Source organism: Aquila chrysaetos, chromosome 1 (genome assembly GCF_900496995.4).
Source record: "Aquila chrysaetos chrysaetos chromosome 1, bAquChr1.4, whole genome shotgun sequence".
NCBI lineage: Eukaryota > Metazoa > Chordata > Aves > Accipitriformes > Accipitridae > Aquila > Aquila chrysaetos.
In genome coordinates, this window is record NC_044004.1 from 67,088,628 (window position 1) to 67,113,077 (window position 24,450).

At 35.9% G+C, this 24,450-nt stretch overlaps 1 protein-coding gene across 4 annotated transcripts in view; it reads left to right on the top strand.

Moving 5' to 3' along the window:
• Positions 1-24,450, top strand: part of LRBA (LPS responsive beige-like anchor protein) — a 431,577-nt gene that overhangs the window by 388,434 nt on the left and 18,693 nt on the right. For 3 of the 4 annotated variants that reach the window (XM_030023944.2, XM_030023952.2, XM_041122528.1), the window contains 4 exons: positions 2,175-2,367; positions 5,117-5,179; positions 8,529-8,684; positions 13,194-13,361. In XM_030023944.2, the coding sequence (XP_029879804.1) occupies positions 2,175-2,367; positions 5,117-5,179; positions 8,529-8,684; positions 13,194-13,361 (580 nt within the window). The remainder of the gene's footprint in view (positions 1-2,174; positions 2,368-5,116; positions 5,180-8,528; positions 8,685-13,193; positions 13,362-24,450) is intronic. The other variant, XM_030023959.2, reaches the window with a different exon arrangement.

Genomic DNA, 24,450 nt, shown 5'->3' on the forward strand with positions numbered 1-24,450 from the left:
GCCCATTGCACCTCCCACGTAGTGTCCCAGGGCTGCAGACCACTGCAGTGACAAGTGTGTGCAACCCATGGGGCTCTCTCTTTCAGAAGAGCCCCGTTAACAGGGATGCTGGGGAGCCCAAGTGCCCTCATCATACGTCCGTCTGTCATGGTGCCATGCACTAGGCACTTGCCCTAATTTAGAGGGATTTGTTTCAGGAAGAGGAGGAACTTGAGAAGTTGATTGTTGACGTATTTGTCAGACCCATTGTTACATAAATAAATTTGATGCCAGGAAGCAGTTTGTGTGGTTTTATCATAATATTTTTCATGACGCTGAATTAGTAAAGATTTAGTATGTAATGGAAGAAGTTAAATTTTATGAAGTTAACTGTTCCTAACTCCTGTGGGGTTTTGGGGCTGAGGTACAAACAGAAAAAAACCCCTTAGTTCTCCACTTGCTTTGACTGGTTTTGTGGTTATTAATACATGATTTTATAATAGCACTATGTTAAGTGCTTTTAAAAGTAGTATTTCTGGAGGTGAAATACAGTAAGGATGTTTTTCCTGTTACAATTCTGAATTATTTCTGGTTGCATTATTTACTGAGTTTTCTGTTTTCATGTGTGTGCATGTATGCATGAATACAGCCGAATTGAGAGCTACCACGTGCTGTGTTAAGTGCACAAGCCATAATATACACCAGGTGTAGTAATTAGCAGTCACACGAAGGCTGCCTATTTGTCTGGTTTTGCTGCTGTTGCTGTATCCCCTTGTGTTTTCAACCATCAGATAGCTGGATTTAATTGAGGCCACATCAGATGAGGCATTACTGACACCTTTAATTGAATGAGCATCCAGGGAGGATTAACTCATAATATTGATTGGCTTTTAGCCACTTGCTCAGAAGGGTGTCTGGGTAGCTTATTAGTTGCTTTTATTTACACCTTTATGCAAAGACTGTAAATAGGAATTCATAGAGCAATATGTTTTTCTAAGTACTCTTAATAACTTTTTAAAAAGGAGTGATAATAAAAATGCAAATGTATTTAATTTTTTTATTAGTTCTGTATAAATATACATTAAATGTATGCACTTACATACACATATATGTAATGAAATATTGCAGGTGGAAAATAGCCAAGAACACTTCACTAGTGTTCTAATTCAGTTATTAGAAAATTACAAATACTAGAGCAATATGGCTACTGGTGAACTAGGATGGTTGTATTTCTACATCTCAATGGAGTTCTCTTTTTTAGGTACACCACACCATCACAAACCCATTAAGTTTTGCTTTTCCTCCTTATGTTTGATATCCTGATCTAAGGTCTTCAATATTTTGTTTCGACATTTGCAGTATTGTTAGAGAGCTTAGTTAAAAAGTTATTAAACTTTTCAACTTATTAAATTAAAAAACTAAAACCTAAAAATATTATGTTGAAAATGAGAGTCTGGATTCATTCCCTCCCTGTGGTCTTTCTAGAAACAATGCAGGATAGTGTCTGTAATCACGTCCACTTTATATTCTTTACAACTGCATTTAATTATGTTTGTCCTTTGAAACACATTTGCAGTGAAGTCTTCTACTTTGCATTCATAAATCTTATTTTTGTACACCAGAAATATATACAGAACATATATCTAGTGTATGTGTGTATCTGTTTATTTTAATGTGCTTTCATGTTCTCATCTGGCTTGTAAAGAATTGCAGTCTGCCAATTTAATGCAACTTGAGACAATCTCTGGGAGTGGGAATTTCTTTTGCTCACTCTTTTTTTTTTTTTTTTTTTTTTTTTTTTTTTTTTTTTTTTTTTTTTTTTGTTTTTTGTTCCATCGTAGTTTGACATTGCTTTCCTTGACATACTATCTCTGCAGATGTGAAGGAGAATTCTTTTGGCAGAGATAGGCGATTGGAAACTTTTAGTTTAATCTGCTGTGATCTGTAGCAAAGTTTGTATATAGACACCCTGTGTTCAACAAGGCCCTCAAATTAATAGTGTACATGAAGGTTTTTCTACCGAAAATGGTTGTTTCCACAAGCCTGTCCACTATTACTGCATTTGCTTTTCACTGCAGCTGCTATTGGATCTTGTGTGTTTTAATCCAATCTTCCTTCTCTTGTCCTGTCTTCTTTCCTCCTCCCCATGTTTTCTTTTCCTGTGTATTTGGGTTCTTGTTGTGTGCACTCAACAGTATCTCCTCCTGCAGAGTCCGTTGATGTTCACAGACCAAGCTCAACAGGACGTTATCATGGTTCTAAAGTTCCCATCTAACTCCCCTGTCACTCATGTAGCAGCCAACACCCAGCCTGGTCTGGCCACTCCTGCTGTGATCACAGTTACTGCAAATAGGCTATTTGCTGTAAACAAGTGGCACAATCTTCCTGGTAAGTGAATTAAAGTACGTAGCCTAAGAAACTACTGCCATCAAGCAGTACTTCTGTTGTCTGTTTCAAAATTTGCTGCAGAACTGTTTTAAATTTAAAGTGTCAAGAGCAAGTCCAGTTGATTGACACAGCATGCTCTTCACATGTGGACTTAGTTTCTCCTTAAAAAAGTAATATGAACTATTGTGTAGTAAGGTGTTTAGCACCCAAAAGGTTTGTAACAACAATAGGGTGCTTTCCAGGCCATCAGGCACTATACAAGAAGACAAAACCAGTATATCATCACTACTTGATTGTGATAAAGTCACACTCTTTTCTCTTGAATTTGTTTTTCAGTGAGATGGAAGCCTGAACCACATCATGTCAAAGAAAAGTTTTAAAGCATGTAGAACTTGCTTGAAATCTTTTCTGCTATCTTCTTCTAGTTGTTTATAAACACCATATTCTGATGTTAAAGCCACTCAATGAGAATTAGAAGATAAAATAATATGGGAAATCTGTATCTTCTCTAACTTAAACATCCCAAAGTTATTAGGTGGTTATGTATTTGTCAATATGAAAGGAAAACAACATATCCGTTTGCATAGCAAACAATCAGATTAGTTTTCCTTTAAAAATGTGTTGGACTTGAGAATATAGTCATGCTGTTTTCAATTCTAAGGTTCTCTAATCTTAAAGGCACTCATGGTCCTTTCCCTGACTATGACAGTTTCAGGCCCAAGCCATGAAAGGAGTTTATTTCAGTGCTATGCAGTAAATCTGGTCAAAGGCTTTTCAAGAAAGGGAAAAAAGAGTTTCTACTCAAATAACTTAAATAGAGGATATTTGCACCAGGGTAATATTCACATCACTGAAATTCCTACTAAGAAATCTGGACCCATGGTCCTTGATTACATTTTGAAAAAAGCCAGATGACTCCCACACTTTTTCCTAATTCTTACAAATTACCTCTCAACATTGTACAAATAGAAACATCTATGTATTATTTCACCCACCCAAGAAATGCTTAAAAAGAAAGGTGGGAAGGAAGGGGGGGAAGGGAGGCTTGTCTAGATAACAACTTGTGAGCAAGAACTATTTACAGGGCTCTTGACATTTGTTTGAAAGGAGGATGGCAATATCCTCTCATACCTTGGATGTGTGACCATGGTCATATAATATTCAAGGCTTTTAAAAAATAGCCTCTGTGGACATAACAACAGTGATGGGAAAAGAAGAGGTCCTAAAGTGGTAGGAGTTGATTTTGATTTCCTTGTAAATCTGCTGGTTGATAATCTGTGGGCAAGCAAACCAATCGTTGAGCGTAGTAATCAACTGTTTTGAGTTGAACAAAACCTTCAGATTTTGGTTTTTCCCTCACCTCTGAAAGGGAGACCAGTAAGCTGTGCCTCTGAGTCACTATTTTTTCATTTAGAGGCATTTTACACTTGTCTTGCCTTTACAAAGAGCTCAAGAAAACCTACAGTTCAAGGCAAACAAAAGCCAACCAAACAAAACCAAAACCCTCCTCACCCCACCTCTTTGAGAGCAGACTGGTCAGCTGCAGACTGTCAATGGAGTGCTACACTTAAGATATCTGGGTATGGACTCCTGAGACTAGCCTTCACTATTGTTGCCTTCAAATTTTATACCAAAATGGGATCTGCTAGGATTAGAGGGCAGGTATCATTGCTACTCCGTATCTCCTGCTGTGGGCTCAGCATTGTCTTTACTAATGAGGCATCATGATAAAAAGGTTAAGTTGCCAAGTGACCGGTTGTCAGTGATGTGTGATTAAAAATCTCATTCCTGCTTTTGTATATGAGTTTGGTGGCTTTGCTGACATCTAATGGCACTGGTACCCAAGAGGGTGCCTCCATTTTGTCACATGGATTTCATGTTTTGTTCTGTGTTAGTGTTTCATTGCAGCAGAACTATGACTTCCCAGTTACTCATGAAAACCTGCTATTGATACTAATTTTTATCTTAAGCTGTAGATGGTAGATAGAAAAATCATAGGTGTAAGTATTCAGCCATTATTTTTTGTTCTGCTTCCAAGAATGTCTTGTGGGCTGGGGGTGGGGGAGTTTGCTTGCTTGCTTGTTTGTTTTTAGTGAGGCTGTGGAAAAAAAAGGCTTCTTTTTTTTTTTTTTTTTTTTTTTTTAAACACTGAAGGAAAATTCAGGAGGTAAACATTTCACTGGTATGCCAGGTGCCCAGATGAAATGTAGGTCGGCAGAATTATATATTAACTTCTGTGCAAACTTGCAAATAAATGGGTTTTGGTGATGGATGAATCCTTAAATACTAGATGACTATGAGATTTCCCTGTCTGCATCATAAAGTGACTTTTTAAAAAAAAAGTCCTTTGTGCTTCAGTTGTTCAAAGCAGTGCTTTAAAAAGTAAAGAGGAAAATAGTATTTGCTACAGTCAGCAGATGGTTGTCACATTTTGTTTTCAGTGCTCTTTACCACTTAATTTTGTTTTGTTGCGACAGGAGAGGTTGCCAGTAAAGCATCTGCTAGAGCTTATGGCTCAGGACCGGAGCTGCTGCTGATGGCATACATTCAGAATAGCACTAATCTAAAATAAATGTTTAATAAGCAGCCTGTGAAAGCACCTGGAAATTATTTTTTTTTTTTAATTCAACTGATGCAGAAGAATCTTGAATAGTTAAAAAAAAAGGACATAGCTTTGATTTGTAAAATGTAAGTGGTTTCACGTATTAAAAAAATGCAGAGTTTTAAAATCTTCTTTCCTGAATTCCAGCTCATCAAGGTGCTGTACAAGACCAGCCTTACCAGCTGCCAGTGGAAATCGATCCTCTCATAGGTCTGTCACTTCCTTCTCTCTTTGCGATTCATTAAGCTCTGTATGGTGGCCCTGAAGTGTAGATTACGGTTGTTTTTCACTTGCTGGTTGCTGGGAATGGAATTTTCCTGATAAACCATTTGCATGCAAATTGGAATGCAATGAGCTGTGGCTATGCTGGTATTTCATCAACTCCCCCTCGTTGGTTTGCCTAATTTGAACAGGCCTAGGACGCGTGTCAGTGAAAATTAATATGGATGCTGTAATAATGTGTGATTGAGAATGTGCATGAAGTACTGTCAGGATAATATTGGATCTTTTCATCACTCAGACTTGTTGATGAGCAGGAGCGAGGCACGTTATGATGAATTGGTGCACTGGTAATGTGATGGAGCTCCTTTGCTGAAGAAATTTTCATAATAACAGTGGGGTCCTTAACTGCACCGTGTTGTGAAAAATAAAACCATGGTGCCAGGGTTTCATCATTAAAGGAGATCAATCCTTTCTTCATAGACCTGCTGTTCAGGCTGAGGGGATTAATGTGTAATTGCAAAGTGGTTTCAAAGTTGAAATATATTGCCCACTCCGTTTTAGTATTGAGATATTAGTATTCATTTTTCAAGGGTATTGGATCTTTTGATCAGCATCACTAGTTAAATTTGTGTATGATTTTCTTTTATTAAAAAGGAGTGGAGGAATGTCTCTCTCATTTAATGACTCAGTGTAATAGATTCAATTCATGACTTTTTATTATAGAGGTTTATTAGTTTATATAGAGCTGATTTTTCTATTAGCATGGTTAGAGTTTGGACAGTTCTTTCATTACAGACCCAACTTTGGGGAGTGCATACTTGGACTGTAATTCAGGAGCCTGTAATGTGGCAAATGGAACCTTAAACGTGATCAAAACCCAAAAACTCAAACAACCTAACCCCAAAATACAAACTAGTTGTAGGACAGTTCGCAGGAGCAAAGAAGACACGATTCCGCTCCCTGCCCCCAATTCTATTATACTTTTAACTTAGCTGTTTTTTTTAAACTGTCCATTTCAGGGTGGTAGTTTAAATGAAAAAGAAGTGAAGTGGCCAATTATAGAAGCATGGCAAAATCAGAGCAAAAATGAACTTGCCTGGATAGGTTAGAATGACAGGTCTGTCAGCCAGTGAGAATTAATTTCAAAACTAATATGCATATCACAGTAGGAACTGCATTGTATTGGTCTGTAGATACATACTGTTGCTTTGTAGCCATTTTGCTGGGTAAGCTCTATGATAATTAAATCAGGAACAGTGTGGGCATACCAAACCATTTTATAGAGCTGAAAAAATGTTTTTCCAAAGTTTTTAAAATCAATTCCCATCTGAATAATGCAGTACTTATAAATTATAATGAGGAGGACATGTGCTGTAACTCTCCTTTCCTTCCTGAAGTAGATTTTATCCAAAAAATGTTTGGAGCAGGAAATGTATATTCTGCTTTAAAATCTGCCATCAAGTAGATCTTAGAAATATAAAAAACCACCACAGCAAAAAAACCAAAATCACATTGGGCCTGTCCAATAATTTTTCTACATATTGTGAAGAACATTAGGAAGGAAGTAAAATTTTTATTTTCATTTGCATTTTTCATAATTTTAAAATTATAATTCCATTTTCAGGCTTGCCTTTAATTTACAAAATACTTTGACTTTTGTTTGGTATAAACACCTTTAAAATTAATGTTTACAGTTCTGAAAAATGGTTTAATATTCTCTTCATACAATAGATCTCAGATCAGCCTTGTGATTATATTAGACATAGTTTAAAAGGTTTAAGGCTTTCTTTGTCACTGTTAAGTAGCATCATTGGGTACAAGCAAGTAATTATGTAGATAATATTAAAGGTTTTTAGTTGTGGCTAGACACGTTTACTTAGAAATGACACCTAAGAGGACCACAAAATTACACTTTCATGGTTATAGCAGGAATCTTGTTGCTGCCTTAGTCATAAGGAGGGATTCCTGCTGTCCTCATTTTCCAGTTGCCCAGGAAGATGTAAAACAGCAATGTCTGATATGACGTAGATCCTAGACCTCTTTCTGAGGTGAATTTTTTCGAAGGTCTTACCCGCACTGAATGTGTTGGTCTGCATGTTTTTTGAGGGGTGTATTTGCCATTATTTTATCATACCGAATGCTTCAGTGTGCATTTATAATGCGTTGTTGTTACTCTTTAAGTGGTCCCAACAGCAGTCAAGGCCCTGTTATGTGTTACCTGCGGAGCAAGTGGCAATACCTTGCTAAATTATTTGCTACCCATATGGACAAGACAGTATCAACATTTTAAACATAGCAAAAGCATAAATAAATTAAGGATTTGATTTGGAGTAAATGGAATAAGCCCAAGGCTTAGGGGATAGCTAGACTGTGAGAATGGAAGGAAGTTAAGAGTAAAGAAGAGCACAAGACCAGGACAGAGACAGGTCTGGGGGCCCACCTGGAATGGAAGTAATGATGCTCCGAGCAGTCTGCAGACAAACCCAGGTCCAGGAGAACTTACTTGCCTGGGATGGGAGTCAGGTTCCCTCGGGAGCAAAGCACATTAAAAGTTCTTCCTACAGTGTAGGATTTTCATTATATATATCTATAGGGACCCATATGTATGTATATATATGCACACACATCAATTAATAAGGGCAAAATATAATATGAAAAATGTGTTCATTAATTGATTCCTGTCCATTCTGTGGGTTCACAATGCAAGATTATCTGGGGAAATAAAACAGCAGGTGATCAAAATAGGGTAATTTATTTTCTCTCAATCCTAAAGGAGATTGTGGAGATAAGCTGGTTAATTCTTGTGCAAAGCTCAAAAAACTGTGAAATGGTAGTGACGTTTACTGCAGTTAGGCTTTTTTAAAATTACACTGCTTGCAATGCAATACAACTTTTGTATGATTTTGAAATCATAATTCCATTGTCTGCTGCAGTTGAGCCACTATATAGCATATATGTATATGTACTGTCTTACAATTACATTCCCTTCATCTGTTTCTTAATTTTTAATTTCCTATACTAGAAGAAGCAGGGAAGGAAGCTTATTACATTTTTATGTATCATTCCTTTTGCAATCTTTCATTTATATTTGTCAGCTGCATTTGACTTAAAGAAGGGCTTTCTTCTATTTTAGAATATATACTACAAGGAATTAGCATTGTTCCCAGAAGCGTAATGAGTATTTTATAGTAAAAGTAGACAGAAAATGTCCCTGCCACAAAGAACAAGTAACAGCAGTGAGCAATAGCTTTGGTGTGAACGTAAGCGTCTAAAAATGTGCTTTTGTTCTGTGAATGTGGATGCTAAAATTTCTTGATCTGTGTGTCTTTCTGTTCAGCCAGCAATACAGGTATGCACAGAAGGCAAATCACTGACCTTTTAGACCAAAGCATTCAGGTACATTCCCAGTGTTTTGTCATCACCTCTGATAATCGTTACATCTTGGTCTGTGGCTTCTGGGACAAGAGTTTCCGAGTTTATTCTACCGACTCAGGTAATGTATTTTTAAAATATGGGAATAGCCTAAAAGATTTCTCTGTTCATCATCAACCTACTGTTTCAAATAAAGAAAGAGGGGGGGCAGGGGGAGAAAGTGGAGTATGTATTTATTCCCCTATTAGTAATATTTGTCAAATCTTTTCTTACCTACTGCTACTGTGTGTTGTATGCCATCATTTTTGTGGAATGATGGCAAATATAAGACAAGGAGCTCTTGTTTAGCCATATCATCACACTTCAAATCTATATGACAGGCATGCCTGTTCTTACACTGTAGTTTCCACAAGTAAATGAGTTTTTGTGAAGCTTTGCATTCCAGGAGAATTAATTGTTCTTAGAGTGCTTACTTGAATTTAACTCTGGTTGGTTTTCAGCACCAGAGAATTTTTTTTTTGAGGAAATGCAGGCAAGCACCATAGAATAAGAACAGAAGTGAAGTCTTGAAATCTGGTGCAAGAATATTTATGAAAGCCTTTGAAAGCTATGGTATAATAGAAAAATTGACTTGGAGCCACCAAATTCTTTCATATAACATAAACCTATCGATATAACGGGCAGCAGTTAAATTAGTCTGTCACCTGGCATGTATCCAAACTGTTGAAGTCATGCATGTGTCATGCTAAATAGAAAAGAATCTTTCAATGTAAGAGCTACAGGAATTTAAAAGCCTTGGCACCCCAGAAAAAAATAGGTATGATTTTTTTTCCCTTTCCTTATCTTATAATGGGAATAGCGACCTTACTGCAAGGTACTTCTTTAGGATTAATGACCCGGTGTGGTTAATGTGTGTGTGCCATCAAGCTTTCCAGTAGGTTATTAATCCCTAGGGAATATCCTACATGTGTGTCATAATTTCTTAAATATATTAGTTAATAGTGTTTTTCACACTTGGAAAACCAAAATATTTAACAAAACAGGATGGTCTTTAATGAGAATCTGTTAAGACTAGATCTCGTGGCATATTTTAGCATATCTGTCATTTTTGCAATTTTAAAGCCTTAATTATAAAGGAGAAGTTCCATTTACTGCGTATTGACTGCCTACAATTCATTATACAGACATCTAGTTAGACCCTTCTTAGTTTAATTTTTTCATTGATGAAAATAAATTTACATAAAACTGTGAATTTAAAGGAGATATTCAGAAAAGTTAGCTAGCAGTAATAAATATTCAGTGTATATTCTTGATTTATATGAATAGAGAACTAATACTTTTGTGTTGAAGGATATATTTTACTTTACACCTACGGAAGGAACTTGTATGATTTTGGTGGCTTTGTTTTGTACCAATCTGAACTACAAATATCTCATTAAGTTACATCCTGTGTAAGTCAGATATACCAGGCATCTCGTTACCATAGCTAATTATGGTATAAACCAAAATCCAGTTGTCAAAAAAATTGCAGGAGATTTGTGTCTTCTCTGTGTCTCCTGTTTGTCAATATAGCAACTCTAGCTCTAGTTTAAATCAAGTGAATTCAGATGTAGTTTATTTTGCTTTGGATTAAAATGAGAATATAATAGTGAAATACTTATTCTGAAATGGGCAGAACAGCAAGGGAAAAAGATGAAGTGATCAGTAATGCGTAATGGCAAGTGATCACAAGTGTTGAATTCAATTATATTTTAGCACTTACACAAAAAGGGAACCTTTTTCTTATTAGATTTTGGGTTTGTTTGGGCTTTTTTAACAGGAAATAATTTTAACATAAATTATGGGTTCTCAGCACAGCCAGTATAGCAGAAGCACAATAAAACCTTCCTCCAGCAGTGGGAATGATTTCTAGACAGCATTTTAGATTCAGTAGTGCAGAGACTTGAGTCTTATTTTTCTTTTAATTATTCGTAGCACAGCTGTCAAATAAAACATTAACTAGAAAATTTGTTCTGTCAAAAAGGGATATCTGAGCACATACGGTAAAGTTTGATATTACTGTATAGAGAGGACAACTCATATTAAAGGAAACAAACAAAAAAGTTGAGGAACTCTTATGAGATTAATGTTGGGTTTTTTTTTTTACTAATATGAAAGAGCAAAAGCTTATTTCTTGTTTTGATGGAATTGATTGAACCTTAGCTGCACAGTAACAAAGTAAAACTAACAAGGCAGTGCAACTGCATGAACAGCTGTCAAACAAATAGCCTTGAAAAATGTTTGTTTTCTAGAACAGAACCTATAAACATAGAATATAATTGAAAGAGAGATCTCTATAACTCAGCAATGTTTATAGCATAAACTTGCATTCTAAAAGTATAAATCACCTCAGGTAGTTGAATACCTACGGCTATACAGCTGAAAAATATATTACATAATTAAATTATTCTCAAATCTAAACCATGTAATTGACAACTTGAATTTTCAGGGAAAAACTTACGCTTGGTAAGATGTTTTTGTGTATTGCCAAAATGAGGTTATGTAGTCTGTGAGAGTTTCACTGCTCCTAGCTGTGAAGTTCAGTAACTTTTTCTGTCTAAATCTATTGACTGGTCAGCATCTGAGACAGTTAGGTGACCCTGTGACACAAATTAAAGCCCTGGTGTGCAGAGGTGACCACTATGGAACACTACTGGAGACTCACAGAGATGAGTGAAAGACTCGATCGCTGAGTTCCTCTCCTTTCTGATACAAGGTAGATCTGCGCAGTAAGTGTACCTTCTAGGGTTTTGCCCCTTCCAGTCAGAAAAGGCTCATGTGATAGTACTTCATTTCACAATTTCTTTTGGAGGATTATACTTGCCTAATAAGTTTTGTCAGTGTTCTATGCTAAATCCGATGTACAGGTTTCCTTTAAATGACATCATTTTATTCTATTTTTTCAGGTTTTCTCCACTTTAATGCAATTACCTTTTTGATCTTCTATTATAAATGAGGCTGTTAAAATTATTTTTGTTCTTTCCTCAGAACCACTCCCTTAAGTCTTTTGTTACAGTTAATGTTATTTAGTGGCTTGATATGAATACAGTGCCTTTGTATTGTGCAGAAAGAGGGCTATGAAATGTGTCCTACTAGCCATATTATATGATTGACTAATTGTTTTTAATAAATGCACCAAAATACTTCATTAAGATGTGCTTAATTTGAGTCCCAATACTGATTTGTGTTACTACTTGTCATGTTACTAGTTATTATTTTTAAACACTTTTCAGGACATTTTCTTGCAGGTACAGTAGTTTGCATTTCCTATTTCTTTTTTGGCTTGTGTTGTTAATCCTTCCAAAGTCATCGCTCTTTTCCCCTCTGTTCTTCCTCATTCTTTATTCAGCCCAAAGCACAAATGGATGCATGGGCATTTGGGCTGAGGAATCTGAAGTCACACATTAATGGCATCATATGTCACACTTCCTTGTGTCACTGGATGCAGAATTTGGCCTGGCCCATGTTACCTGAATGGGCCAAGTAGGCGCATTAAGAAATATGTGTGTGTGTGTGTATCTTGTCCTGTCTGTACAAGATCTGCAGTTGCTAGGCTCCAGCAAATGGAGTGAGATGGATTTGAGTGCTTACATTCTCATTTTATAGGATCACGTATGCTGCTGGCAGATCCAGAAACCGGCAGGGCACTTGACATGTTTGCTGTGTAGGAGCCAGCCTCTGGCAGGGTGGTCTGGCAGAGATCTGCTGTGGGTGACCTTACATGTGTTTCCTTTCCCACATGCAAATCCACTATGCATGAGCATCCGCATTCACATTTTTCTGAAAATATTGTCCTGTTTAGTTAAGGTTAAAAGGTAATAGTCGTATTCATGTTTATGCGGACTCTTGAATGGCACATTTTTAACTGCCTGGGCTTTCCTTTCTTTTTAACATTTATGTCTCTTATCAGCAGTACAAGTATTTGTCCTATATCAATGCGTGAGAGAGTTTTTTCCAGGTCTGTCTTCTGAGGTTTTTTGAACATTACAGAAATTCTTAAAAGGGAAGGATGCTGGTTGAAATAATTGGCAAATGTTTAAATGGTGATGCAAAAACCTGGGTACAAGAGGAATTTTTTGTCTAAATCTCCTTTTCTCTGTTTAAGGAGATGCTCAAAAGCTGCATATCCTATATACACATATGTGCTCTCACACTACCAATTTCTTCTGGGTCCTAAATGTTCTGTAGCTTCTTCTGATTCCATTTCCCGCATCATCATCAGATTTGCATTGTTACTGTTACTTTTGTCAGTGAACTTACCTTAAACTTGTCTTAAAAGAGAATCCCATCATGTTTCCTGTCTGTAAAGTGAATGTAAACATATAGAATTAAAAAAAATTCTTCTGGCATGATTGGTCTTTGAATAAAGTATACTATTTATGGACTGTAAATTTTTTTTTTTATGGACTACTGCATTTTTAAATAAGTTTCCACCAAACCAAGAAAAAAAAAAATAGTACTCTCCACTATAGTTCTTTTTGGAAACTTTTTTTAATAAAGAAAATATTTCTAAAATACTTTATAATGTATTTAATTTGCCTTAGAAAGAATAAAAGCGTCATTTTAAAACAATCAATTTTATGTGTTTTAGGTAAACTGATACAAGTAATATTTGGACACTGGGATGTTGTAACCTGCCTTGCTCGTTCTGAGTCCTATATTGGAGGAAATTGTTACATTCTCTCAGGATCGCGTGATGCAACATTGCTGCTCTGGTACTGGAATGGCAAAACCAATATCATTGGCGATAACCCAAGAGGTAAGCAAAACCAGAAAAACCTGTTTTATAAGGACATTTTCTAAAAATGGCTTGAGTGAACGCTTTGCATGACAAAGTTTTCAGTAACGTTAATGTCAAAGTACAGTGGGGGTTTTTTTTGTAGTTGTGATTAGATCTGGTTTAAAGAATTGAGGGTAAACAGTGCTTGCTTTTCAGCACAAGTAGAACTAATTTTTAAAGTTATAGGATACTGAACGTTACAAATAAATTTTTTTCTTGTCTCTCATTCAATTGGGAAGGGGTGGCTCCAGGACTGAGAGAAGGGAACTCAGTTTTTATATTTCCTGTTCAATCTGAGTAAATCTTTACCTCTCAACATGACGATTTCATTAAATACCTGTATTTGAGTTGTTTAAAAGAAAAAAGACTGTACACTGCTCCAGTGCAGACTGTATTCTATTCAACTGTAATCTTACGCATGTAGGTTCTCACAGCAGTACCTTAGCTATCAATAGAGTTATACAGACAGTGAATTTTAACTTAGACTAAGGTCGTTGTAATGAGATGTGTAATGGCCTGAGCAGGACACTTAGGTGAAAGGAGGAGAGACACGTGGGACGGATTAAAGAAGCAAGCTTAAAACTTTTTCGTTTAACACTTTGGTAGGGTGCTACGTGCCTAATGCTTGCTCTCACGTACTAGGCATTTTAATTGGTTCCAGTGCAAGAAACAGGGCTCATACCGTATAAGCAAACTAATAAGTCAGAGTAACCCTGCTTCAGACTAATTCAGTTTTAACCCCTCCCCACCCAAACTCACCTTGCACTTGCCAAAGAATTTAATCTCTTCCATCTTGCACCGTTTCCCAGGAAATCCCAAATCTTTTTACGCATGAAGATTCTCTCTTTTAACTCATAATTTTCTACGGAAAACAATGAAACGCTATGACTGTTCAACCCTGCTGTGCCTGTATTATATAACAGGAAAGGTAGAAAGTGATCTGGTTATTGTGCCAGTTTCACTCCACACAAAAAATTAATTCCTGATGCCCAGAGCAAAAAAGGCAGCAGACATGCAGCTTGACAAAAAGCCTGAGTGAGCCAGTTCACAGGAGTAAGAGCCTTTCGAGACAGCTGGTGATGAGAGCTGTGATATGTGAATAGAGGAGCGCATCATAGCAAAACAGTGGTCCTGTTCTCCCTGTTCAGCCAAAAAAAAAAAATGCTCTGAAGAGGTGAGATGCAGTATATTCTGTCTGTCTTCAGAAGTGTGTTTGTTAGGTTTTCTGCCATACACTTAAGGTCTTCTCTGACCCTGTTTAAATACTAGTAAAAACATACCTGCTGTCTGCAGAGGACGAAATGGACATCTGGAAAACAAGAAGTGTTGTTGTAGCTGGCATATATTGCAATTATAACTAGCATACTATTTCATATAATGTAAACAATATCTGACATCTTCCAAATTAATCAATTTGGTAAAGTTGTGTGTTCCATACTCAGTCTGTTACTCAACTAGAGGTATTTGGAAAAAAAATAGGTGGTTTGACTGAAATTACATCCCATGAACTATTCTGAGGAATTAATATCAGAATGAATATCTGAATTTAACTTGCAAATTATTTGATGTTAACTGTGAAAACTATTCAAAAATTGCACAAGATGCAGAAGTTCATTTCACACGGTTACAGAATCGTCAAGGAGAGGATGGGAGCAAACCATCCCCATTATCCTTCCAACAGTCTGATTCAAGAAATGGGAGCTTTTCTGGGATGTGACTAGCAGAATTTTATGAGCATCTTTAAATAAATACAGCTTTGGTTGAGGGACAAAATCTCTGTGAACACTTTATACATATTTTGCAATCTATCAATTTAAAGAAAATGCAAACTCTGCACTATTTTTGTAGAGCTTGTAAACTTGGGAACTCCAAAAAGTCTTTTTGAGAAAGGAACTTAAGACAGTCAAGCAAGCTTGTAAATCCTAAAGAGCAAAACTGCCCTTTTGAGGAGGAAACCCTAAATATTTTACTGGTGTGAAGCAATGAACGTTTGTAGGTGCCTCCTCATAGTGTTTTCAAGGCCTGCAAGTGCAGCCCATCTTTGTAGATTCCTAGGCCTGTCCTGAGAAGTTGTTCTTGTTGAGTATTTGCCAGGCTTGCCTGCTTTTTGAACAAGACCTTGAGGCTGTAGGCTCCTTTATGACCTTAACAGATCACATGCTGAGAATTTGTACTAGTATGTAACTAGAATAGGTAGATTTTGTTACAATCTGTTGACTGTCTACTCGAATGCAAATTTCTAACGTATTGAATTTTGCAGTTTTCAAAGTTAATGCTAGGCTATTTTAACTACTGTTTAAAATCAAACAATAGCTACCTGGTAAGTCTCTTTGTTTGCAGTCCTATTAAACTTGTACTTTTAGGGCCATGCAATGGCTCCTATGTTTACTAGTTGCCATTATGTAGCTTTTTTTGGTGATACGGCATGCCTGGAAGCCTTTGTTATGAATTGGAATCTCATGGCCCCGTACATAGGCCTAGACATGTGTATAGTAAAAGACAGTTTCTGCTTCAAAGAGATGGTAATCTGGTGGGTTTAATTTTTCCCAGAAATAGCTTTCTACAGGCATCTCTGTTCAGTGAAATTTTTTTTTGAAAAGGCAAATAAAAAGACCTGTTTCTGCTTAGTTCTGATTTTGTCAGAAATGGAAAGCACCAGCAGACTTGTTGGGTTTTGAGCCCTATTACTGCAACTGTAACTTCCATCCATTTGTGGGATGCTAGATATTTAACTTGTCTGATGACTTTTTGTATTTGAAGCTTGTGATTTTTTTTACCTCAAAATATAGTTTATTCATGCTTTCAATGAGCACTGTTCACTGGAATTCTAGATACTGTCAAAGTTGATACTTATTTCCTATTTTTTTCTCTATTTAGTTGTCTCTAATTTCCCTCTGAAAATGACTTCACAGCAACATGCATCCAATGGCACTGTACCAAATCATGATGCCAGAGTAGTTTCAACAGAAATAATCTAAACCAGGAGCATTTCTTTCCTCCTTTCATAGTACGTGTTGCCTCTGATATACATCAATCAGCAGACTAGTATGATCAAGCTACGCTAAATACTATCCCATTGGACACCCATTACTTCACCAGTTACATTTTATTTAGGCTCCTTTATCTGGTTTCATTACTTTAGGAAGCACAGAGCTCTTGATCTCTGGCTGCATATATTAATATTTTAGAATGGTACTTAACTCAAGCTGACAAGCCAGGTGGGCTGTGGCATACGTAATAAATGTTTTGTTTGATACTCTTTATCAAGGACAATTTTCTGGCCAACTGGACTGTATGGAAAAATTCTTTACATTTGTGGTTTAACAGAAGATATATGTTACTGAAATATTCATTATTTACATTCTTTAATTTTTAACTTTTAAACTGACTTAAAGAAATTACACCTATGCAGTCTCACTGTTTAGTTTCTCCCTAATAACTCTCGAATGCATTGATCAATGTAAACCAAGTTTGATGAATTTAAATCTCAAAGATATGAAATTCCTACATGGGACACATCTGCTGGAAACTATTTTTATTCTTCACAAAACAGCTTGATTACATTTAGGTTAAGTCCTTTTTTCCTTCTCAAATTAAAACCTGAAATTCAAAAAATATTTCACCATGCTCTTTGATCAAATGTAGGTTTTTTTTCTTTCTAAACTAATTGTTTTTGAAAATGTAGAAGCATGGCAGTACTTCACTTTGGTGCACAGGCCCTTTCTGATGCAGAAATGTTTCTGTGGACAATTTCTGACTGAGCTGAGGAATAATTCAGAACAGAGCAGAGGATCTGAAATAGTTGTATCGTTTAGAATAGCTCTGAGCCATTTTGAGCTCACATTAATTAGCATAATTTACTGTGGAGATGTAAAGTCACTTTGGATGGCATAAGGGGCTTTTATTTTTCTCTCCTTGGCATGTGGCTTGCTTTGGGGAGGTGGAGGAGGTAGGAGGGAGAGGATGTAACCCTCCCCTTGTACCCCTTGAAGCCCATGTGTGATCTGTATCACAAGGTTGGCTTTTGCATATTTAGAGGCTCCGAACTAATAGCAAGGCACCACCTGGGGACGTGACATTATGCTTCAGGACTTGCGTTCCTGAATAGGGTGGTAGAATGTGTAGAGGTTACTGTGAGAGGGCAGTGTACTTGCAGAAAGATGCCATGTTTTGCACTTGCCCAGCCTAATGCGATGGAGGTGGAGGGGAGGCGAGAAGTGGGGGGTGAGGGGAGGAACTGTGTGTGATGGCTGGAGAAAAGAGATGAGAGAATTCATTTGCATACAAATGGTGTGCATCACTTTCAGATCCCACTCTCTCTTTGAAGCTCAAGTGGCAACTCTTAGTCTTTGGACATTTCCTAGGTTGAGGGATTGCATTTTACTTTGTAATCACAGCACCATAGGAAACAGAGCGGGCAGGAGCTTTGGTCACCTGATCCATTCTCTTTTCCCAAAGAAGGCTTAACTACACCAAAACCAATCTTGACTAATGTTTGTCCAACCTTCTGTTAAAAACTTTGGCAAATACATTTTTGGGCCTTAGAAGCCCTATCATTAGCAGTCTTTTCCCAGTGTTCAGCCTAGTATCCAGTTCTTTTTTGCAGCAGTTGCATTCTATCACTTCTTATATATTTATTCTTTTTGTAGAGAACAGATTATTTATTTTCTCCTTGCAACAACTTCCAGTTATTTGGATTACTGTGACCTGCAGTTCTTTGCTTCCAGTTTTAAAAACCCAATTCCTTCTGTCTTTTGCCATAAGTTATGGGTTTTTTGACCTCTGATTTTTTTTTTTTTTTGTGTTCCTCTCTTCTTCAGTTGTCTGTCTTCCTCAAAGTAGACTCAGCAATGCAGTTGAAGCCTTTCCAGTAATAAGTAGAAAACAACCTGTTTTACAGACCAGTACTTTTCACATCCCCATGGATATCTATTTCAAAACGGCATGACAGTGTTAATTCTTTTAAGTGTATGAACCAATATAAATATCAGTCTTTTCTGAAGAACCACCATCTACTCATTTGTTTCTCTTCCTCTGTGTAGTTTGACTGTGGAACCTTGTCTTTAAACATTCTGAATTGTATTCTTTTAGACTGTTTCTCAAATTTGTCAAACTGCTTTTGAATTCTCATCCTGTCCTCCAGCAGACTTGCAGCAACTCATGTCTGCAAATGTAATTTGCAGTCTTACTGTATTAAACTGGTCATTAAAGAAAATAGATAGTACACAGTTCAGGAATGCCCATCAATAGCTTTCTGAATATAGCTTTCCAACTGGCTTTTCATCTGATGTATAGTAGTATCTTCTAAATATGTGTTTCCCTATTTTCCTTAAGAAATTGCCCACGTGAAACAGTGCCAGACTCCTTACTAAAGTCAAAATACATGATGTCTCCCTGAACACAAGTCCTGTTACTCTGCAAGAAAAAAAATTGCTTTGACATGATTTGTTCATAACAAATCCACATCAGCTGTTACTCATCTTCTTTTCTTCTAGGAAATTGTGTGTGTGTGTGTGTGTGTGTGTGTGTATACATAAATATAAACGTTTTGCCAGTATTTTTTCTGTTTGTTGGGATTAAGCAGCCTACTCTTCAATTTCTAAGTTTTCCTTTTCCTGCTTCTTAAACAACACAAGACTTTTCTTTAGTCTTGCAGAACCTCACCCAATATCCATAAAACAAGAGTTACAACTCTGGGATTACATAGTTTTATTTTCACAGTATCCTTAAATCTGTATTATCAGGCCAATTGAGTTCCAAATATGTAACTCATTTAGGTAGTCTCTCATTGAGACAACAGTTCTCATTGCTGCCTCTACTTATGTTTGCTGCCTGACTGCAGTTGGCTTTAATAAAAAATTATTGAAGACTTTTAGTGAAATACTTTTAAATGTGTGGCATCATCTATTGGTATTGCTTGCTCTTAATAACAGATCAACTCCTCATGAAAACATATTTTTGTGTTTCTAGAGTGACTGTTCTGTCATTGTTAATTGCATCTCATCTATGCTTGGCTATCCTGGGTTTGTCCCTGCTTGCTCATACCTTGCCTCTTACACGGGTTCAGAAAAAATCTCACTTATCTTGATCTTTCTGCCTGACTTCCCTGTGTAACAGTCACTTGAGAACTTTCAGTTGTGCCAGCTGGTATCTTGTCTGTCTTATCTTTCTACTGTATTGGAGCGTTTTTTGCTAGTATCCTTATTACCTTTTCCTTTCTTTCTCTGTAGACTTAACTTCCCATGAGATCTTACAGAACAGTGTTCTGTATCTATTGAAACCTGTCTTCCCAAAATACTTTGAAAATTATCTTGTTGTCCTTGTTCTTTCCCTTATAAAGCATATTGAACACTCTCATATCTTCCGCACTTTCATGTAAGTTCCTTTCACCACCGTGTTTTTGATGTTTTGCTATATTGGTTGTAATCATATCTAGGTCATCTCTAGCTGTTGCTTGTATATTAAAAATTGTCACCAAATTGCTTGCTACACACATACTTGTATTCCTTTGCCAACAAATGTCTTTGTAATTGGAATATCCTATTTTCTCCAATCCTCCTTCTTAGTGATCCCTATATGTACCAGGTAGAGGCCAATCAGAGAAGTGAATGTCAATCTATGTCTTCAACGTTTTTGTTTTTTCGCTGTAATTATTTTGTTTGGATGTACTTTCATGGAGGGAAGTTTTACAGTGGTGAATTTATTGTCTTAATATTGTTTATAAAATTGTTTGTGCTTATAAAATGGTAGGCATTTCCATAGTCAAGGTGAAGATAAAGCACTTTTCTGCTATTCTTGTACTATATTCACAGAATATGAAGAGACTGTTCTGTTCTTTCAAAATGCCTATGGATTTGTTCATAATTATTTTTTAGTTTTCATATTTTGAAAAACAAAAAGGTATCTAATTTAGAAATTGGATTTGCTTAATGAAATTAAGGCTTAACCAATAAAAGTATTCAGTACTAATGAAATGTACAGTCTGTATATAACTGTATTACTACTACTAATACTAATGTGATCTCTTCTGAGTTATTGCATTGATCTTCCACACATACGTGAATAAAACAAATTATATTACCTCCTTTATGTTAGCTCATAAAACTAGAAAATGTTACTTTCTGTATGTATCACATTTGCATCCTGAGGATTATGGGGGTGCTTTCATTGCGTAGTTTTATATTTTTTAGAGGGTACTATATTCAGGTTTTCTGAAGTGTGTTAGAGAAATTAAATGCTCTTAGTAGTGTAGCTGTGTAGCAGGGCACATGTGTGAATGAAGCATGTGATTTCGTACTTGAACAAAACAATTGCTCTATTTAACTGAGATTTAATTGAGAGGATTCATTGAATGCTTTTACTATTGCTAACATGTAGAATATCTTCCTCAAATACAAATTTTTAAAATACATAATTTTTTCCATTTCTGAAATATGAAATCTCCCAAAGGATTCAAAATTTAATCACCAGTTTCCTGTCTTGCCAAAGAACAGTCTAGCTGCTATCCAAGCTACTTTTAAAAAAAACTGTATTTTGTTTGATTTTTTTTATAGCTATAATTCCTAAATAATATTTGAATACCTGAAAGACTTTTTATCAATTAACATTATTATTAAATTAAAGCTATGGTCTTGAGACTAGAGAAATCATTAGTTTTAATTGTATTAGTAATCATAGCAAAAGATAAAACATTTGTATTTCATCAACTGCTACACACATTTTTCAGTTTGAAAATATAACATTTTTATAAGCGAGGGCTTGATAATTAATTAAAGTGGATAATGCAGTTGATTAAAACTTCAAAAATATGACCTGATGAACATCTTTGTGTTGGCTGATTAAAGAATAATGTCATAGGTAAAAATTTCTGTGTACTTAGACACACTAATCCTGTAAACCTGAATTCTATGAAGATTTGTGTACGTGCTTGCCTCTGTACACACTGATTTCAAGCAGGTCGTATGTCTGCTGTTAACTTAGTAGCAAAAGACCCACTTTGCCTTCTCCCCCCATCCTTATCCTCATCTTGAATTAATCTGCATCTTGGTTCCCAAGTTTCTGCATGATCTTGACTTTTATCTTCAGTTTCAAAACCAATGATAATAGAGAAGATAAGGTTCCACATTTCTAAAGAACATTTATAGCATAAATATTTATTTAGAATTTTAATGATTATTTCCCCCCCAAAAAATACAATTTTGCAAGTAGTTTGCGTAACGGCTTCTTTTCTTAAAAAATTAATTGGGAAGTAGTTGTAAAAATCTTATCTGTCAATGTTCCCTCTTGCATTTATCATGCTAAGTAAGTAGTAGGGGTATCAAAACGTCCATGAATCAGTAATCATGTTAGTAATGGGAATTCTGCTATTATTGTTAATTTCTGTCAAATGCTGGTCTACTGTAACAGCTAAAATTTGCAGAGCCTCCAAATACTAAAATATGTTTGGAATTGCTGCAGTTATTAAGGCGATAGATGCCGTTCACTGTAGTCAGTCTGTTAAAAGCGTGTTGCTCTATGGTAGTACAGCACTGAGAGTTTAAAAACAGTCTGCATGTGCTCCTTTCGGTGTTCAGTAGCACTTCTATTTTTTTACCCCTACACACATTATATTATTGTGTGAGTCCTTCTTCAAAAAAAGCCAGTAAATAATTCAGTATTATTTTAACACTGTTTAACTGCAGACATAACAGATATTCTTTGTTTCTCAAAAATGGCTGGACAAGTAGCACACTATTGTATATAAAGAAAGAATCCTTTAGCACCATCTGCTGGCATTGAGTTGAAAGCTGATCTTGGGACTGACTCCAAAGCACTGCCTAGTAAAATATTTAAATTATATGTATTTTCACATATTTGGTGCAAAAAAAAATTGATTTCATTTGTAGTATAATTTTTATCCTTTTTATTAAAGTTATAATGAGAAAATACAATGTGAATTTAAGGTTAACGTATGAACTGAAATCGAAATAGGTCAGGAGTGTTTTGTTAAGTGCGACTGTAAAAAGAGATGGAATACTTTTTTATTTTTTACTAGAGCCTTAGCAAGTGCAATATTAAATTTTTCTATTCCTCTTGTAAGTCAAATTCAGTAAAATTTATTTCATAGAGAAGACCCACAAAGGTTAGAAAAGTATCTGTAACATGTTTTGAAAAGGGTAGCAACCCCTAAATATTCTTCTACCTAACATTTATTGCAATATTTGATGTTAGTCTTGAAAGCCTCATGAAAGCTTAATGGACAGAGGCCCTGATGCTGGAAGTGGTCCTACAATTCCCTGTATCTTCCTAGGGCACCGTTGTAGCCAGTGCAGCAAGTACTGGGACTATTTGCATTAATCTAGAACAGAGCCTTAAATTATACAGCTACAAAAGGTCACTGTCATTTCTTTTTTAAACTGTAACACATTGATACCTCAAGGAGGTTGAGGCCTCATTCCTCCAAGTACTCTAGAAATCACATATAAATGACGGTTCTAGCCTCTGAATATTTAAACTGAAAGAAGATGAGGTATAACAGGTGGATGAACTCTGGTATATCTGGAAATCTGCAGTGATGCTGCCTAAGCAATATAATTTTGTATTTATACAATGCCAAGAAAGTCATGTCGTAGATAGATATGAGGACATGGTCTTCGTTGAAAAGAACTTGCAATAGCATTCACTGATGCTTCAGAAAGCATTTAAATAGTCATAGTGATTTGGTACTGATGAGCATGTAAGTTTGTGTGCTATAAATATTTTTTTAGCTAAAAGTATGTCCTATAGTGTTAAGCGCAGCATCTGGATCATCCTTGTTTTCAACTGGCTAAGAGAGATTGTGTTTCAGGATTTGTCAATCAGAGTAGGTAATTGCAAGTAACATTGTAGAGCAAGTTTTGAGGCACAATCCAGATGCAAGTGAAGGCAGTATGTATTTTGAGACTGGAAACAGAGGAACAGTTTGGATGCTGCTTTTTTAGCAGTATACAGCTTCAGGTGTCACTAAAACTATATGCATGAAATTCTCCAGAAGGATAAGGATATTTAGTGCTTCATGATGTAATGCAGACCTTTGAGTTCCAGGAAAAACAATGCTATATTTACAACTTGTAACTAGTAGTTGATGTGGTAAAAGGAATTATATTCATATGGTAAATGAATACAACCTTAATGTGCACCATATGCATAGTGGTGGGATGATGGACTAATATATCACATTTATTTACCTTGTTTGGTTGCTGGGAAAAATAACCATTCAGTTCAAAGTCTATACCATGTAAGACAGAAAAGAGTAATGCAGGAGATATAATAATTTATATTCTGGAATAAAATTACCAACTTAAATGTTGCAAAAATTATTTGGTCAATACAATAATCCTGACTCAGGTAGAAAATTATTTTGTAAATGTTTCTGGATCTAGATTCTATTAACACTAGCATCACAGAGATAAGCATTACTCCGTTCAGTGCAAGAATTCTATATGTAATTAGAATTATGGTCTGCTTCATTGAAAAAGTATCTGTTTTAAACCAGTTACTTTTAAAAAACCAGCTAATTTATGTATGCCCTAAATTTGGAGTATGCCATCAGTATTCTCAGTTACATCGATATGAAAAGGTAGTAAGCATCTATCTAGTGCAATTGGTGCATTGGTTTGAAATTAACTTTAAAGAAGCAATCAAATAGCTAAAGCACAGGCTTTTATACGTGCTGTTATGGAACAGTATTATTTTGCAGTGATTTTTCTTATTTTAAACAAAGTTATTTTAATATAGTATTTTAACAGAAAAAACAAACCCAACCTGCTGAATTGAGCTGAATTCTCATATGAAACCTCTCATCTCAGATTATTTTCTGCGCAAGGTATGAAATACTATATAAATTTCAACTACTGGTCAGTTTTAGCATGTTGTAAGATGTCTTTTATCTTACAGCAATTCTGCAGTGGGTGCTATTTCTGACTGGAATAATTGCTTGATGGGGTTTTTTCCTTTTCTGTTGAGGTTTGTTGTTTTTTTTCTTGGACTCACCAAGTAATGGAATAGTTGTAAGTATAAACCACAAGAGAGAAAGAGGAAGAAAATAGAG